This window comes from Brachionichthys hirsutus, chromosome 15 (genome assembly GCF_040956055.1).
Source record: "Brachionichthys hirsutus isolate HB-005 chromosome 15, CSIRO-AGI_Bhir_v1, whole genome shotgun sequence".
NCBI lineage: Eukaryota > Metazoa > Chordata > Actinopteri > Lophiiformes > Brachionichthyidae > Brachionichthys > Brachionichthys hirsutus.
The window spans coordinates 3,425,884-3,441,006 of NC_090911.1; the positions used below are offsets into that span (position 1 = coordinate 3,425,884).

The window sequence follows — 15,123 nt, forward strand, 5'->3', positions numbered from 1 at the left end:
TAAAAAAATCAGTCAATATTCAAACAAATTGTGACCCCAGAAACTGAAAACATCAGGATACAACACCAATTCCAAAAAGCACTGAAAAAAGAACATGCCATTGAAGACTTTCCAGTCTGAGCGGTTTAAGAGGATTTCACCATCGACACACGATGATGTCACCGAGGGACGCAAACACCCGAGAATCAAAGATCTTCGATATAAAATATCCTCTTTGCTCTAAATCGAGTCTTGGTCAAATCACTGCCTTGCATTTTAAAGTATGAGCTTTGGGGAATTAAGGTTGAGAAAAAGAAATATGGAGGAAAAGAAAAGGCCTGCACTGTTGATCCAGGTTAGAACGGACCCTGAAACGAATGCAAACTGTGGCATAACAAAGAAAAATTTAATCACTGCACCTTCATAATGAACATTTCAAGCATCTGTTGCAGGATTTTATGGCATATGAAGTCTCCTAAAACAGGCGAGACATAAAGCGTAGTGTCGTGTGACGCGTCCATCCTGCTTGCTGGTGTCCCTCCACCTTTTAATTCATACTTGAATAAAAGCCCAATGTTCTAATTTTTTACTTTTGGTGTCTGTTTTTTTTTATGAATGCAGTTGAAGATCACACAAGCCTGTGACAGATTAAATATTTAATTTAAAAGTTCAATAACATTTTGATCTGAATAATTAAAAAAAATCTATTTTAGAAACAGCTGCCGCATCAAGTTTCATCTCTTATTTCTCGTGTTCCATTGCAAAATGAGTGGAAAACATGCTTTAGTGAATTCTCTGCCCAGCGTTAGTAAAAACCTTCACACGGTGTTGGCTCAACATTTAGGCTGGAAACCGATACCGTCGTTAATGGAAACTGGATTGATGAAGATGAGGTTTCAGGCTTCCGCTCAGCAGGTGACTCATTCTATCGACATCCCAACAGGAACAGGAAGAAACGGCCCACCAGGCTTTCATCCATCCATCCTCCTGCCACTACTAGTTTAAATGGAAATGAGTTAACTCCGGTTTGCATGAAAACATTTATCCTTATGAAAATCAGCGTTTTCCAGCTGTTTGGTTCTTAATAGCATGAAGAGGAAAGTCTAAACAGCTGATTAGCAAAAAGCCACCAAGGATCAACAAAGTCATGTTTTATTCTATCAAAAATAAATATTGCTATAAAACCGATGTCTGAGCATCATGTCAGACACGTGTTCGACAGTCTTCGTACACTCGCCACTTTTCTTGTGCCGTGCGGATTTCACCGGGAAAGTTTTGCACAATCCCAACTGCTTAGAGAATTCCCAGGGAGTTGGAACAATGTCCCTTGTCATACTATTTACTATTTCTTCATCTTTGCATCAAAAAGGAAAGGAACACTAAAACAAATTCATTAAAAAAAATACAAAAAATAAAGTCCATACTGCTACACGATATCCCTCATTTCAGAATCAGCACTGAACAGAGGAACCGTATTCTGGTGTTCATCTCCGCCACAGCTCTGAAACGTCACAAGCTTCAAATTAGTGATGAGACAAAGCGTCGCAGCGAGGATGAAACTGCACCAAACTGAGGCCACTTCAGCTCAAACATTAAAACAACGTCATTACGACTTAAAACGGCTCCGTAGGAGATGTTCAGCGGCACCGACTGTTTTCGCGGCTCGGTACATCATTCAAACGTTTTCCACGATGAGTCCTGAAACGCTTGAATAAGAAGACTTGACTGCAGCCAGACGTTTCGGGCTGTTTGAAGCCATCACCTGACAGAAACGCAAGAGGCTCCGCCCACGGAGGGAAGCGGGCCGAGTCGGCGGCCGATCCCAGAGCAGCGTCAGCTCTATGGCGAGCTGGACGCGCCGCTGCCGGACCGACGCTCGTAGTTCACCAGCCGCTGTCCAACCAGGTATCTGCAGAAGAAAGACAGCAGCCGAATTCACATGAACTGAAGGAGGATGGAAACAGCGACGTGACCCAACAGTCAACCAGCACACCCAGAACCACAGCCGTGTCCAACTACCAATGGGGCGGCTGCTTTGCTTCATCACACACTGTGTGAACGTCAGGACTCAGAGCATCTCCTCAACGGTCAGGAAGGAGAATGTTGGAAGTCAATGGACATTCCTCAGGAATGCTGTCGGGGGCTGGTATCTAGTTTCTAGAGCATGCCGACTGCAGGTCATAGTGAAAGCAGCATTTGGTGCTTGAGCTGAAGTCAAACTGGAAGCCGATGTATGAGCCGAAATCACTCACTTGTCTTTCTTCATGTGTTCGTAGAGATGCTTGAAATGTCGTATCTGGAAGAACAAGACGGCTAACAGAATCATCGCCAGGAGGAGGAAGGGATAGATCCTCCTCTCCACCAGCATCTGTATCTCCTGCTGCACACCTGAGGAGGAAGGGAGGGACTAAACTGCTTATTTGTGCGGCTCTGGTCATGAAGTAACGCAGTAAATGAAAGAATAAAAAAAACAAATCAATTGTACTTTGCTTAGCAAATAGCCGAGACCCTTATTAAAACAAGGGCTGGGGATTCTTAATAGATTAAATGGTGTCAACACCAAAAGCTCTTCTCTAAACAGCAGTTACTGCCTTGCCCGTGGGTAAGCTTTGCACAGGAAGCGCCTGCGCTGCGGCGTGATGAGCATGTCTGAACTTTGTCTGCCTCCATTCATGAGACTGAGGTTTGTACCAACTTGGGAAATATCTGCTGCTTCCCCACAGAGGCCCCCTTGTCATGGAACACTCGCATCAAAATGCCTGGACGCTCCTCAAAGGCTTGGGTGAACGCAAGAAGCAGAACCCCTATTCTAACTTGAATCGGGACACACATGGACCTGAAATTAAATACTGCAGCCTCACAAAAACTATTTCGGCTCGTCGCAACTCAAACCGGCAAAAAACCCCGATGTTATCATCTTTAATTAAAACGTTCATTTTGACCAGCAAGTCATTTTAAAACAGCTGCCAGAGTATTTCCTGTAAAATCAAACGTCCTATTCTGAGCTGTGTGTCGACTTTAATGCAAATGACCAATGACGCACTGGTAAAGAAGGGAAAATATAAATTGCCATTAAAGAAAAGGATGCTGCAATGTGTCTAATTTCAATGTGTGCCAACATGAAAGCGTTCAGCGGCTTACCAAGCAGCGGCGCGACGCCTGCCGAGACGGCGTAGGGCACACACAGAGACAGCAGCAGGATGCAGATGACCGGAGCCGCCAGGCCTCTCACAATGAACTGCAGGTCGATGTTTCGTATCCCATTAGCATAGACCTGCAGGACACAGAGCGACAGCTTTTACTCCATTCAAACTAAATAATCAATTAGTCTGGAGTAGATCAGGATCGGCTTTGGACAGGATTTACACCAGCACAGTCCCAACATTCAGCGGACAATACATATTCAAACGGCCATTACGTCATTCAGAAAATAACATTGCTTGATACACGATTACCACAAGGGAGCCCAGAGTCAACGCAATCGATCAGCGGCGAGCTATCAGCCGTTAGCATGTTTGCTTCAAGGGTTAATGATCCCAAATACAAATACAATCCCCACCAAAGTTCCTGGAACGCAGAGAAAGTTCCTTTATTTCGGCCGTGAACTGAAAACATTTGCGTTTGAGTAAAAATAATATTATGAAACAAGAACTCATCACTTCAGCTTTTATCTGATAGATATTTGTAACATTTTTAAGTGGGAAAAGTATTGGAATAGAGCGATGGGATATAAATAGAGTAAGACTCAGTATTTAGTTGAGAATCCTTTGCATGCATTAACATGGGCTCAAAGAAAAGGTGCTCCATTACAAGTTGTGCATCAGATCCGGATGAAAATACCTGGAAATCAAAGCTGAATTATTGATCTCTCGTCTCTCATCCTTCTGTTGTGAAACCCAAATGTTTTAAGTCCACAGTAAACATAAAAGGAATTCCCCTCCCTGTTCCCACACTTCATACACAAGGGTTAATAGGCTTTACAATTAATTTAAACAAAGGTAATCCCCGTTCAGTTTCCCGAGGCGAGACGGACCTGCTCGATGACGGTTTTGAGCCACCACTGCGGACCCATCAGCGTGACGGCAGCAAGGATTTTAGCGTGGAGTACACCCAGAGCCCAGTCCTACCACACGGACAGATAAGCCGCAAGACGATTTATTACTGCAGCGGTGAAACACAAAGCCTTTAGCAGAAAAAAGCTCATATTCAATGCAGCGATGTGAAAAAGAGCAACTGCAAAAGACAACCAGGAAGAACTTGAAGAAGTCCCGGTCCTACCTGCCAGGGGTAGAAGAGTGGCGTCTGGTCCAGCGGGACCCTGAGAGGAGCGACGATGACCAACTCGAACAGCAGCCCCAGCAGCAGCGGGATGACCCCAGCTAGCATCACAGTCACCACGGCCGTCTTTAGCATCTGTCCAACACATCGCGCAATTACACGCCAAAACCATTTGCTACGCAACACAGGACATTCGTCGGCGGTTGGAGCGGTACCGTCAGCGTCCACTCGTGGACTTTGAGCATGATGGCGGAGCATCCCTGCGGCATCCAGGACAGCAGCACGGCAGCAGCTCGAACAGACAGCCAGCACACGTAGAGCCCGCTGGCCGCCGTGTACAGCTCATGGACCATGGTGCTGCCCAGCCAGAAGGACATCAGCCAGCGACCTGCGCCGACTGGAAGAGCGGCAGGGGTGACAGACCGAAGGCCCGGAGCAAGAACAGGCAGCAGAGGATGCCCTCTTGTGGCCACAACTTACCCGGCAGAGTGAGACAGATGAGGCTGGCCAGGAAGAGCGTCACACACACGAAGAGCAACAGAAGAACGATCTAGAAAATACAATGAAAACGCTTCGACAGTCAGACACTTCTCAATATGTGCTGCGGCCATTCCATGACACCGACTCACCTTGAGCGGGAAATGTAAGGGCCGGTGGTACGGCGGGAAACCCACGGGGCGACCGTGCCGAAGAAAGGGATGCTGGGCGGCGTGAAGCCCCTCCCACAGGCCACGTACCCTGTTGTTATGGTGACCGATAGGGTCGACTGGCAGGACGTCCTCCTCTTCAAAGCCCCCCAGTAGGTAGGAGTGAAGGTCACTGTAGGGGGAGTCTGGTTTCTGTTACTGCGCACTGGTTGTGTGTGTGTGTGTGTGTGTGTGTGTGTGTCCGGCCTACAGCACGTATGCAATGGTGAATGTCCAGGCGTGGACAACCCGTTTGAGCCACCGGCGAGTTTGACCCTGCTCCAGCAATGCAGGCAAAACGACCTGAAGAAACAAGAGCTCCAACGACAGCTCGCTGACGGGGGCGTCGCTGCAGGCACAAAGAATCCATCTTAGTCAGCACCAAGCAAAAGGGAAAGCATCCGGAGCTTCGACCAACCGGAGGTGGTTTAGCGTTACCTGTAAAGCGTGACGTTGTAGGGGAGGAACGTTGGACATAGTGCTTTAATGACTCGGATAGGAAGCCAAAGCATCAGCAGAACAATGGAGCCAAACACCATCTGGAAGACCAAGTTTAACCAATATATTATAAAAGTAGAAGTAACACACTTGGATGACTCAAAACGGAAATGAGCAATAAGCATTTTCCCAAATCAGCTCTTCCCGCGTCTCCACGTGTTCCAGAAATGTGTATACTGGTTTGAATTGATCAATTTAAGGAACGCATTCAGATTCATTAGTTCTAATGTGAAATAAGGTCACTGCTAGAGTGTTGCTGTTTATCTCTGGAGCCATGGTGGTGAAGCTTTACACTCGGAGGGCAACAGCAACATTATCGGAAGCTATAAAGCTCATGTTTCAGTAAACATTACGATATGAAGCCTGTTTGTAATGAACTATGTTTCATGTTAGGGTGCAGGAACGACGAGGCTGACCACAGAAAACAGAAACCTCCTCAGGTGTCTGTAGATGGGGAGGTGGATCATCTCCTGGACTGGGTTGAAGTCGGGATCGTTGAGGTTCCTCAGGAACCACAGAACACCGGGCCGCAGCACCTGTAGCCAAACAAACGTGCGAAGCCTCAAGCATTTTAGAGCCAAAACACAGCGCAGGACGGTGGCTGGTCGAGGGCGAGGCGCTTCGCTAGACCTCTCTTAAAAGAAGGATGAAGGAGGCGAAGTAGAAGACGTAAACCATGCCGACCAGCCAGTGGAGGAACATGGTGGTACCCGGGGCAGACTCAAAACTCTGCTGCCGTTCCTTCAGAGTCGCAGCGAACATCTCCTACAATGAAAACACGCAGAACTTGTAATACTCAGACGTGTGTTGACCGTGAACTGGACCGCTGCGCTTAATGGTTGTTAACTCGTGAACACTCGGGGCATTACGTGATCAACAGGATCAATTTAGTTGAGCGTGCATGAGCGACTTACAAGCGAGCAAATGTCGAGCCACCAACCACAAATCAGTGGGAACAGGCCTATCTCCATGACAACCAGTAGCGACACCTGCAGCATATAAAACAGTGAATATTTTGACATTCCACAGAAGTTCTTCGTAATTTGCTCAGTTCCAGTTCAAACGTAACGCTTTTCCAGTTAAGAGTTTTTGATGACAATCCGATCATCCGTTACCTTGACAACAACGTAGCAGACACCCAGCAGTCGTCTAGACCAGCGGAAATTCAATAATGACGCCAGCGCCTGAGGAAGGAGCAGTCAAAGACGAACAAATCCTGCGACTGGCGAACTCAATGCTTTAAGCAAACAGAGGTTGAAGCAAATGACTTAAATATTGATAAACTACTTCCGTACTTTACAGGCCATTCATTGCAGCTCTAATACGATGGAGAGAAACTAAAGGCGGTCACTATCGGTGGCCTTCCTTCAAGGTTTAGCACTGAAAATGTACACGCTGGAGTTCCACCAAACACGAAACACCAACAACTCCAGAGACACATGCTTGCATGACTGTGATTAAGACTATAGGTCACATCTAGAAAGCAATCCGTGCTTTGGAGAGGATACATGGCAGAACATGAGAACTCCAGCCAGGAGGATATAGCCCAGCATGGTGGTGATGAGGCCGTCAAAGTGTGAGGCTTTCATCTGAAAACAGACGCATCACTATTTACTTCATGACAAACGGAAACGCGTCAGGGGTTCAGATGGGTTTCATGCTCTTACATAGTCTTCAAAGGCCAGTCCAACCACCGAGAAATGGCCGATGTGATACGGACAAAAGGCTGGGGAGAAATAGAATCAGGCGTTTAGTGCAGTGGGCAAAAAGCACACAGAGCCTGTCTCCTCTCAAATCTGTGAAAGATCACATGTTCACTGTGGAACTCATGCAGCGTGGATTTGTCTTACCAAAGACCAAGATGAAGAGTGTGTTGAGGGACACCACCCAGAACACATGCTCCTGCAGAAGAGAAACAGCAAGGGTTAGCCATTTAACCAAAGTTAGCCTCGACGTTTCCTCCAGGAACAGAGAAAGAAACACGGCTTCACTCCAGGAACAGAGAAAGAAACACGGCTTTACTCCAGGAAGCAAGAAAGAAACACGGCTTCACTCCAGGAACAGAGAAAGAAACACAGCTTCACTCCAGGAACAGAGAAAGAAAGACAGCTTCACTCCAGGAACAGAGAAAGAAAGACAGCTTCACTCCAGGAACAGAGAAAGAAACACGGCTTCACTCCAGGAACAGAGAAAGAAACACGGCTTTACTCCAGGAAGCAAGAAAGAAACACGGCTTCACTCCAGGAACAGAGAAAGAAACACAGCTTCACTCCAGGAACAGAGAAAGAAAGACAGCTTCACTCCAGGAACAGAGAAAGAAAGACAGCTTCACTCCAGGAACAGAGAAAGAAACACAGCTTCACTCCAGGAACAGAGAAAGAAACACGGCTTCACTCCAGGAACAGAGAAAGAAAGACAGCTTCACTCCAGGAACAGAGAAAGAAACACAGCTTCACTCCAGGAACAGAGAAAGAAACACGGCTTCACTCCAGGAACAGAGAAAGAAACACGGCTTCACTCCAGGAACAGAGAAAGAAACACGGCTTCACTCCAGGAACAGAGAAAGAAACACGGCTTCACTCCCAGGAACAGAGAAAGAAACACGGCTTCACTCCAGGAACAGAGAAAGAAACACAGCTTCACTCCAGGAAGAAAGAAAGAAACACGGCTTCACTCCAGGAACAGAGAAAGAAACACGGCGTCACTCCAGGAACAGAGAAAGAAACACGGCTTCACTCCAGGAACAGAGAAAGAAACACAGCTTTACTCCAGGAAGAAAGAAAGAAACACGGCTTCACTCCCAGGAACAGAGAAAGAAACACGGCTTCACTCCAGGAACAGAGAAAGAAACACAGCTTCACTCCAGGAACAGAGAAAGAAACACGGCTTCACTCCCAGGAACAGAGAAAGAAACACGGCTTCACTCCAGGAACAGAGAAAGAAACACGGCGTCACTCCAGGAACAGAGAAAGAAACACGGCTTCACTCCAGGAAGAAAGAAAGAAACACGGCTTCACTCCAGGAACAGAGAAAGAAACACAGCTTCACGCCAGGAACAGAGAAAGAAACACAGCTTCACTCCAGGACAGACTTTGTGTCTGAAGTACGCAAAGCTTGTGACTTAAGAAGAAATTGTTTTCAGGCCAAATATAAATGATTTCAATTTTTTATTCCATACAAATATCTAAAGAAGCATTTTGGAGTTCAAATTTGTTGCCCATAGACACTTTTATGGGAAACACACGACTGAAATAGTCCTTTTAAAATCAGAGTGGAAAGAGAATTTGTGCACTTACCAAGAAAACTAGGGATCCATCGAGTCCCAGCATCTGGGACAGAAACACAGACGACATCGTAAAGTTCCTTTAAGACGCAATAGAATAAACTAACACGGTCCCAGGAGTTTAACTACAACAACCACTAATAATCTACTGAAGCCTGACCCAATACAAAGAGCAGCTCAGGGAACAGCAAGAACTCAGAGTGTGGCATAATCCCACCGCGCCAAAATGAACATTTCCTGTCAGAAAAAAGCGAAACGAAACTTGTCTAGCGGCTTCGTACACTTGATTTAACCTTTGTGTCCTCGCCGCGTCACAAAGCAGGAGACAGGCGAGACAGATTCCTACCCTCTCCCAGGTCAACTCCTCTGCTCTCCTCTGGTCCCACTCCAGAGCATTCCAGTTCAAATCCGCTGCAATGCACAGAAGTTCATGTGGATGCTAAATGATATCCAACGAGACTGAAAGTCTCAACTTTAAACTGGATCAAACATTTGCGCTGCAACACTCACGCCAATCGAGTTCTCCATTATTTGCATCATCAGCATCATCAGCATCCTCTTCATCGTCTTCCCAATCAAGTTCGTCCTCTTCTTCCTGGTTGACAGCTCCATGTGGGTCGGCAGGCGCCAATCCGTCTGGATCGGGGCCCGCACGCTGCTGGGCTCCGGCGCCATCGGCAGCTGGACCCTGGAGAATCAACAAACAGCTGTTTGTCATCAGATCAACCTGCACGCTGTGGAATGAAGCTCTTAAACTAGACTAAGCGCTGAATTTAGCAATCACAAAACCGCCAGCTTTTGGAACTGCATGCCAAAGCTTCCCGACGTGGGCAGACCGCGTTAGCTTATCCCCTTGGAGTCAGATAAAAAGTCCAGAAGACCGTCTTTTGAATTGCATTTTTTACTAAATCAAAAGTGAATTTTGAAAAACAAGTAAGCAAAATTAGTATAATTTAAAATAACTGTAAGAATGAATACTTTAATTCTAAACCGTACAGGCTTAGCATTTCTCGTTCTCACCTCATCGACTGGCGCCGGAGCTGCAGGTGGCGGATTCTGCTCCAACCACTGGGGGGCACCGCCGTGGATCTGCTCTCTGAGCCAGATCAGGCTGATGAAGGTGCACAGCGTACACGCCACCACAAAGCAACCCTGAAGGCAGTCTGACAGCAGATTCTCTCTGCGAGGACAACATTAGATGCAATAGCAGTAGCAGATAGACCATAACAGACTGCAAACAGAGAGATGGTGAAAGCATTAGCAGGAGCTATTATTGGAATGCCACAATGTGACCAACGCAAGACCATCTTCATGGAACATCAGTCGACTAAAACACACAGAACACACTGGTCTCCATACTGAGGAGACGAGCAGGACACTTACGCTGAGATCATATCGAACGGCAGCATAAGAAGAGAGCTCACAGAGCCAGTAAATAAACATCTGTAGACGCGACCTGGAAGAGAAGCGGCACAAAAGCAGGCGTAGAATCAGCATCGCCGATCTTCATCCAAACGCATCCTCAGAACATCCCTTTTAAAATCAGAATGTGTGAAATGTTGTGCAGGAACGAAGCCGCCGGAGGCTCATGAGAGCGGCGTACATGCTGAGAGCGGGACCACGCCGAGCCACGCGAAGGCCACCAGTGTGTAGTGGAACCAGTATCTGACGGCCGTCCCAATGCTGGCGATCAGGCCGGCAGAGATGTCCCGCACAGACAGGCGAGTTGGCATGTCTGGTGAGTAGACTGGGGGGGGGGCAAAGTGCATCACTTCGAGATAAAACGTTGATTCACTGAACTCGTGTAATAAAAGCAAATAACTTACCAGGTGCAAATGCAAACCTGTGCGTGCATAACTCGCAGTATTCCTTCCTGCTGTGTTTCAGCCACTGCAAAAGGCTGCAAAGTCACAAGGACAAGGATTGTCTTCTCATGTTGGACAGCAATTCATCAAAGAGATGAAACCACACAAACAAACACGCACGCGCAGACACGCGAGATTCATTCAGGAATACGATCGTTTGATTTTTTTTTTACGCACCAGTCCTGGTGGACAAACTTGATGCTGCCGGTGCACACGCACGGGTGGAAGAGGGGCCTGTCCGGACTCCCTTCCGACCGACACACCCGGCAGATGTCTGCTGCAGGGGTCGCGAACACAAGACAACAGGCCGTGGGATCAGAACCATCGTTAGCTGAGATAGAACGCATGGAGCATACATCCGCAAAACGCTACTGCGTAACGCGTAATGGTTTCATTCAACGTATTAAACGGGTCTTAAAACATACAGAGTGACTTTCATGCGAGATTATCTGTTCGGGTTTCCTCCCCGATAACCCAACTTTACTGGGTTAGCCTGCTAGCTCAGCGCTACGGGACTAACTTCAGGCTAGGTAGCATGCTAACGCTAATTAGCTAGTTGTGTTTGTTTATTTCTAGTAAACACTTTAGTTTACAGAACGGACACCGCGATGTGAGAGGAACCGGTCCCGGGTCCAGCCCGGGTACTTCGGTTCTCCTCCACCGCTAGCTAGCTACCTTCTTCGGCGGGGTCCATCTCGACTTGCTGCTTCACAGCGCCCGGCTGAGAACCCGGGACGTTTATCCACGGGGAAACATTCCACGCTGCCGTTTAGCTCAAGCTCCCACCGCCTTCAACACCGCCCCCCGTTCCAAAACGGAAAACCAGCATGTTCACCCCGAGCTCGACACCAGCTGGCCCGGATAGAGAATGTTTACGCACAGGGTGACCGTGCCGCTTCCAGCCAGCAGGCGTCGCCCACGCGCAATTATCCGACTTTAAAACGCATAAACGAAGATCCCCAGTAAGAACCCAGTAAGAACCCAGTAAGAACGCAGTAAGAACCAAGTAATAACGCAGTAAGAACCCAGTAAGAACGCAGTAAGAACCCAGTAAGAACGCAGTAAGAACCCAGTAAGAACCCAGTAAGAACCCAGTAAGAACGCAGTAAGAACTCAGTAAGAACGCAGTAAGAACCCAGTAAGAACCCAGTAAGAACCCAGTAAGAACGCAGTAAGAACCCAGTAAGAACTCAGTAAGAACCCAGTAAGAACGCAGTAAGAACCCAGTAAGAACCCAGTAAGAACTCAGTAAGAACCAAGTAAGAATGCAGTAAGAATGCAGTAAGAAGCCAGTAAGAACCCAGTAAAAACCCAGTAAGAACCCAGTAAGAACCCAGTAAGAACCAAGTAAGAACCAAGTAAGAACCCAGTAAGAACCCAGTAAAAACCCAGTAAGAACGCAGTAAGAACCCAGTAAGAACCCAGTAAGAACCCAGTAAAAACCCAGTAAGAACGCAGTAAGAACCCAGTAAAAACCCAGTAAGAACGCAGTAAGAACCCAGTAAAAACCCAGTAAGAACGCAGTAAGAACCCAGTACACAGTGAGATACATACAGCGATGAATACTCGGATGATGTAAAAGCAATCAATGCAGAAAAATGTTTTTAAATTCTTACTTTAACAAGATAATCGGGTCATTATTCGCTCACTCCATGCATCTCGCACTTTAAAAGTTTACCTTGTTTTTTCAACCCAGAATGCACTGCAGTCCAAACGTCTAAAGTTTTACAAATGCATTAGGATTGTTAAAACAGATATAAAAAAGCAGCAAACATTCAACTTTGAGACGCTAGAACGACACGCACGTATTTGGACATAAATACACACGTGAGTTCATAACGAAGGACATTCGATCGAGTGCCAATAATCCTGTGATGGATGGAAGAGATCTCAGCAGGAGTGTAACCATTAATCAGGTTTGATGCCTGTACCAAGTTTATTTCTCCTTCATTTGGACTATTAATGCATAAAAACACGACCTTTGTACATTCCCACACATTTCAGATCCACTGGAGGAGGAGACGGCGTCCATTGCTTGGATTTCAGAATATTACAACAGAGAAAGATACGACTGTTTGTGAATCTGGCATTTCTTTACGCGCCGCTGATGGTCTCCTTTCCAAGCCTCGACTTAAACGTCTTGGCATCGTACATCCAAACAGTGTCAATGCCCTCCCCAGCGGTGCGTTCAGGGACCCAAGTAGGGAAGGGAAAACGGCATGCCACCACCTTGGCTGTAGTTGGAAGCTCTTTGGCCAGCTTCAGTTCCAGCTGCTCCATCTGCAGATGTGGAAAGCAGCAATAAAGAGTGTCCAGAGTAAAACCTCTGGATTCAGTCAAGGTAACCGGCAAATCGAGACTGAATGTTGAGCTGATGCAGCGACATTATATTCAGAATCTAAATGTCACCGTGAATGGATCTAATCACTTATAAATGAACATACTGTACAAAAGTATCCGTTTTAAGGACACTTTTACCGATGTAAAATGGAACAATTGTTAAGATACTTCTACTGTACTTCCTTCTTGTTCCGTGAGGGGTCGCCACAGCAACCCAACCGTCTCCACTTCACCCTGTCCTTTGCATCGTCCTCCCTCACTACGTCCATGTCTCTTCTCCTGGGTCGACCTCTAGCCCTGTTCCCTGGCAGCTCCATCCTCAGCATCCTTCTACCGATATTGTCCCCGTCTCTCCTCTGGACATGTCCAAACCATCGAAGTCTGGTCTCTCTGACCTTGTCTCCAAAACGTCTAACCTTCACTGTCCCTCTTATTGCCTCGTTTCTAATCATCCTAAATTGTTAAGATGATACAAATATAAATAAAATGCTGTTAGACGTACTCACCATTTGAGGAACTCCAAAAATGACCACATTTGTGTACTGAGCAAAACTGACCTAAGAAAAGAATCAGAAATATTAGACATGACAGAAAGAAAAGTGGCCTTCGTGTTCAACCTTTTCGTCGTCTCTGGAATGTCACACGTGCGGGTGTTTTAGAGCTCTGATAGAGCGCTGATAGAGCTCTGATAGAGCGCTGATAGAGCTCCGCTAGAGCAGCCCGTTTGGTCATGCCGTATGTGACACAGCAAATCCAACCAGATGCAGGGAGGAAGGAGGCCGAGGTCTCAGCCTGATTCCAACGGAGACCTGGAGCAGCTTGTTGCGTTGGGAAAGCAACAATGCTGCCTACCAGAAGATTTTTATTATAGCAAGTTACGCAATATGGATGACTTTCAAAACTAAATCACTAAAACGTCCATCTATCGATGGGGAGATCTACTCGGGCCGTGATCATAAAAATGCTAATCGATCATAGTACAATGCGTGCATGCTGGCACGGCTAACTCTTCTGATAGAATTAGACATTAGCGTCTAGTTTCACGTCCATGTTAAAGTGCACAATGTTAATTGCACATTAACTCATTGAGCGCCAGCCATTTTCAGCTGAGCTATATGCTGAGTGTCCCAGTTTTCAGGGGCAATCAGCAGGAAATATTGTCCTATAATGATCAGGTCTGACTGACCTTCCACAGGTCAGAGATGTGGAAGGAGGTGGAGCGGTGGACTCCCCGTCTCCAGGCGTTGTAGCGAGAATACCAGACCAGCCACGGGTTCAACTCAAACCCCGACGCCTGAAACCCCCGCTCGGCTGCCGCTATCACCTGCAGAGGGAATGAACATGAACCGAGGATCAATGCATGATTGGAACAATTCATTTTGGATTAAATAAAGTTGATCCTTGCCGTGTTTCTTTCCCTCACTCAACAGATAAAGTAAAAGTTTAGATTGAGGCCGTTTTCCTGGCACACTACTGAATTCCAGTTTGAGCTGTAATTATTAGACCCAAACAAGAAGTAGAACGTGTATCGTTGGTAAGAACTGCCTGAGAAAAGATGCAACAAGACATCTGGAAGTTCCATTTCAACATTTGGCATCACCACTAAAAGCAATGATCCCGCAGCATTAACACGGTTCTGGACCAGGAATCAATGAAGCGGAGCTGTAAGACAGCAGCACTTACTATCCTCCCATCTCCGCTCCCGATGTCCACCAGGCTGCCCGACCTGCCTCGCAGCACCGCCAGAACGTTTCCCACCTGAGCCGAGGTCGCTGGGACAAACGGGAGGCAGACGTTTCTCAGCGCAGGAGTAACGAAGGGAACGGCCGCCGCGTACAGGGCGACCAGCGAGGCCCCCAGCGCCCCGGTAGCGATGACGCCGAGGCGGCCTCTGCCTGCCGGCTCTGCCGTGTCCACCGTGAGCTCGTGTTGTGACATGGTGCTAGCAGCTAGCTCATTGGAAATGTTAGCAACAATGTGAGGAAACATGAACTGCTAAAGGTCAGCTGACCTTCAGCTGCAACTCAAGGTGAAAGTCCTGATAGAAATATGTTGATGGAACTGAATATGTTCACTTTGTTAGCGGAATTATCAGCTGAAGATGCGCCGGATCCAGCGCTGGGGCGCTGTCATGCATTACCGGTGCACCGCTGTTACAAGTCCGAGAGGATGACAAGGCAGCTAAAACGGTTCC

General features: G+C 47.1%; 2 protein-coding genes across 2 annotated transcripts; both read right to left on the reverse strand.

Annotated features, from left to right (window-relative positions):
• Positions 1–1,818: 1,818 nt before the first annotated feature.
• On the reverse strand, positions 1,819–11,283 carry LOC137904629 (E3 ubiquitin-protein ligase MARCHF6-like). Its single transcript, XM_068748827.1, has 26 exons — positions 11,265–11,283; positions 10,767–10,866; positions 10,551–10,624; positions 10,328–10,471; positions 10,108–10,180; positions 9,745–9,904; positions 9,235–9,412; positions 9,071–9,135; positions 8,738–8,770; positions 7,292–7,343; positions 7,109–7,167; positions 6,950–7,030; positions 6,557–6,625; positions 6,356–6,430; positions 6,072–6,206; positions 5,858–5,977; positions 5,382–5,482; positions 5,155–5,292; positions 4,887–5,076; positions 4,738–4,807; positions 4,473–4,654; positions 4,258–4,392; positions 4,013–4,102; positions 3,121–3,253; positions 2,232–2,367; positions 1,819–1,888 (listed from the first exon to the last, which is right to left on the reverse strand). The coding sequence occupies exons 1-26, from the start codon at positions 11,281–11,283 to the stop codon at positions 1,819–1,821; spliced, it is 2,682 nt and encodes an 893-aa protein (XP_068604928.1).
• Positions 11,284–12,226: 943 nt separating this feature from the next.
• LOC137904900 (ATP synthase subunit C lysine N-methyltransferase-like) lies at positions 12,227–15,031 on the reverse strand. Its single transcript, XM_068749117.1, has 4 exons — positions 14,613–15,031; positions 14,116–14,253; positions 13,436–13,486; positions 12,227–12,869 (listed from the first exon to the last, which is right to left on the reverse strand). Exons 1-4 carry the CDS (start codon positions 14,916–14,918, stop codon positions 12,684–12,686), a joined length of 681 nt encoding a protein of 226 aa, XP_068605218.1. The 5' UTR covers positions 14,919–15,031; the 3' UTR covers positions 12,227–12,683.
• Between the last annotated feature and the right edge of the window lie 92 nt (positions 15,032–15,123).

Excerpts from the sequence above, each read along its gene's own strand:
- LOC137904900 (XM_068749117.1), bottom strand. The coding sequence starts at position 14,918 with ATGTTTCCTCACATTGTTGCTAACATTTCCAATGAGCTAGCTGCTAGC. Across the intron at positions 14,254-14,612 it reads GGAGCGGAGATGGGAGGATA|GTGATAGCGGCAGCCGAGCG; the intron begins GTAAGTGCTGCT and ends TTCCCTCTGCAG. Across the intron at positions 12,870-13,435 it reads TTTTTGGAGTTCCTCAAATG|ATGGAGCAGCTGGAACTGAA; the intron begins GTGAGTACGTCT and ends CCACATCTGCAG.
- LOC137904629 (XM_068748827.1), bottom strand. Across the intron at positions 9,136-9,234 it reads TAATGGAGAACTCGATTGGC|CGGATTTGAACTGGAATGCT; the intron begins GTGAGTGTTGCA and ends TGTGCATTGCAG. Across the intron at positions 4,393-4,472 it reads TCCACGAGTGGACGCTGACG|ATGCTAAAGACGGCCGTGGT; the intron begins GTACCGCTCCAA and ends TGTGTTGGACAG.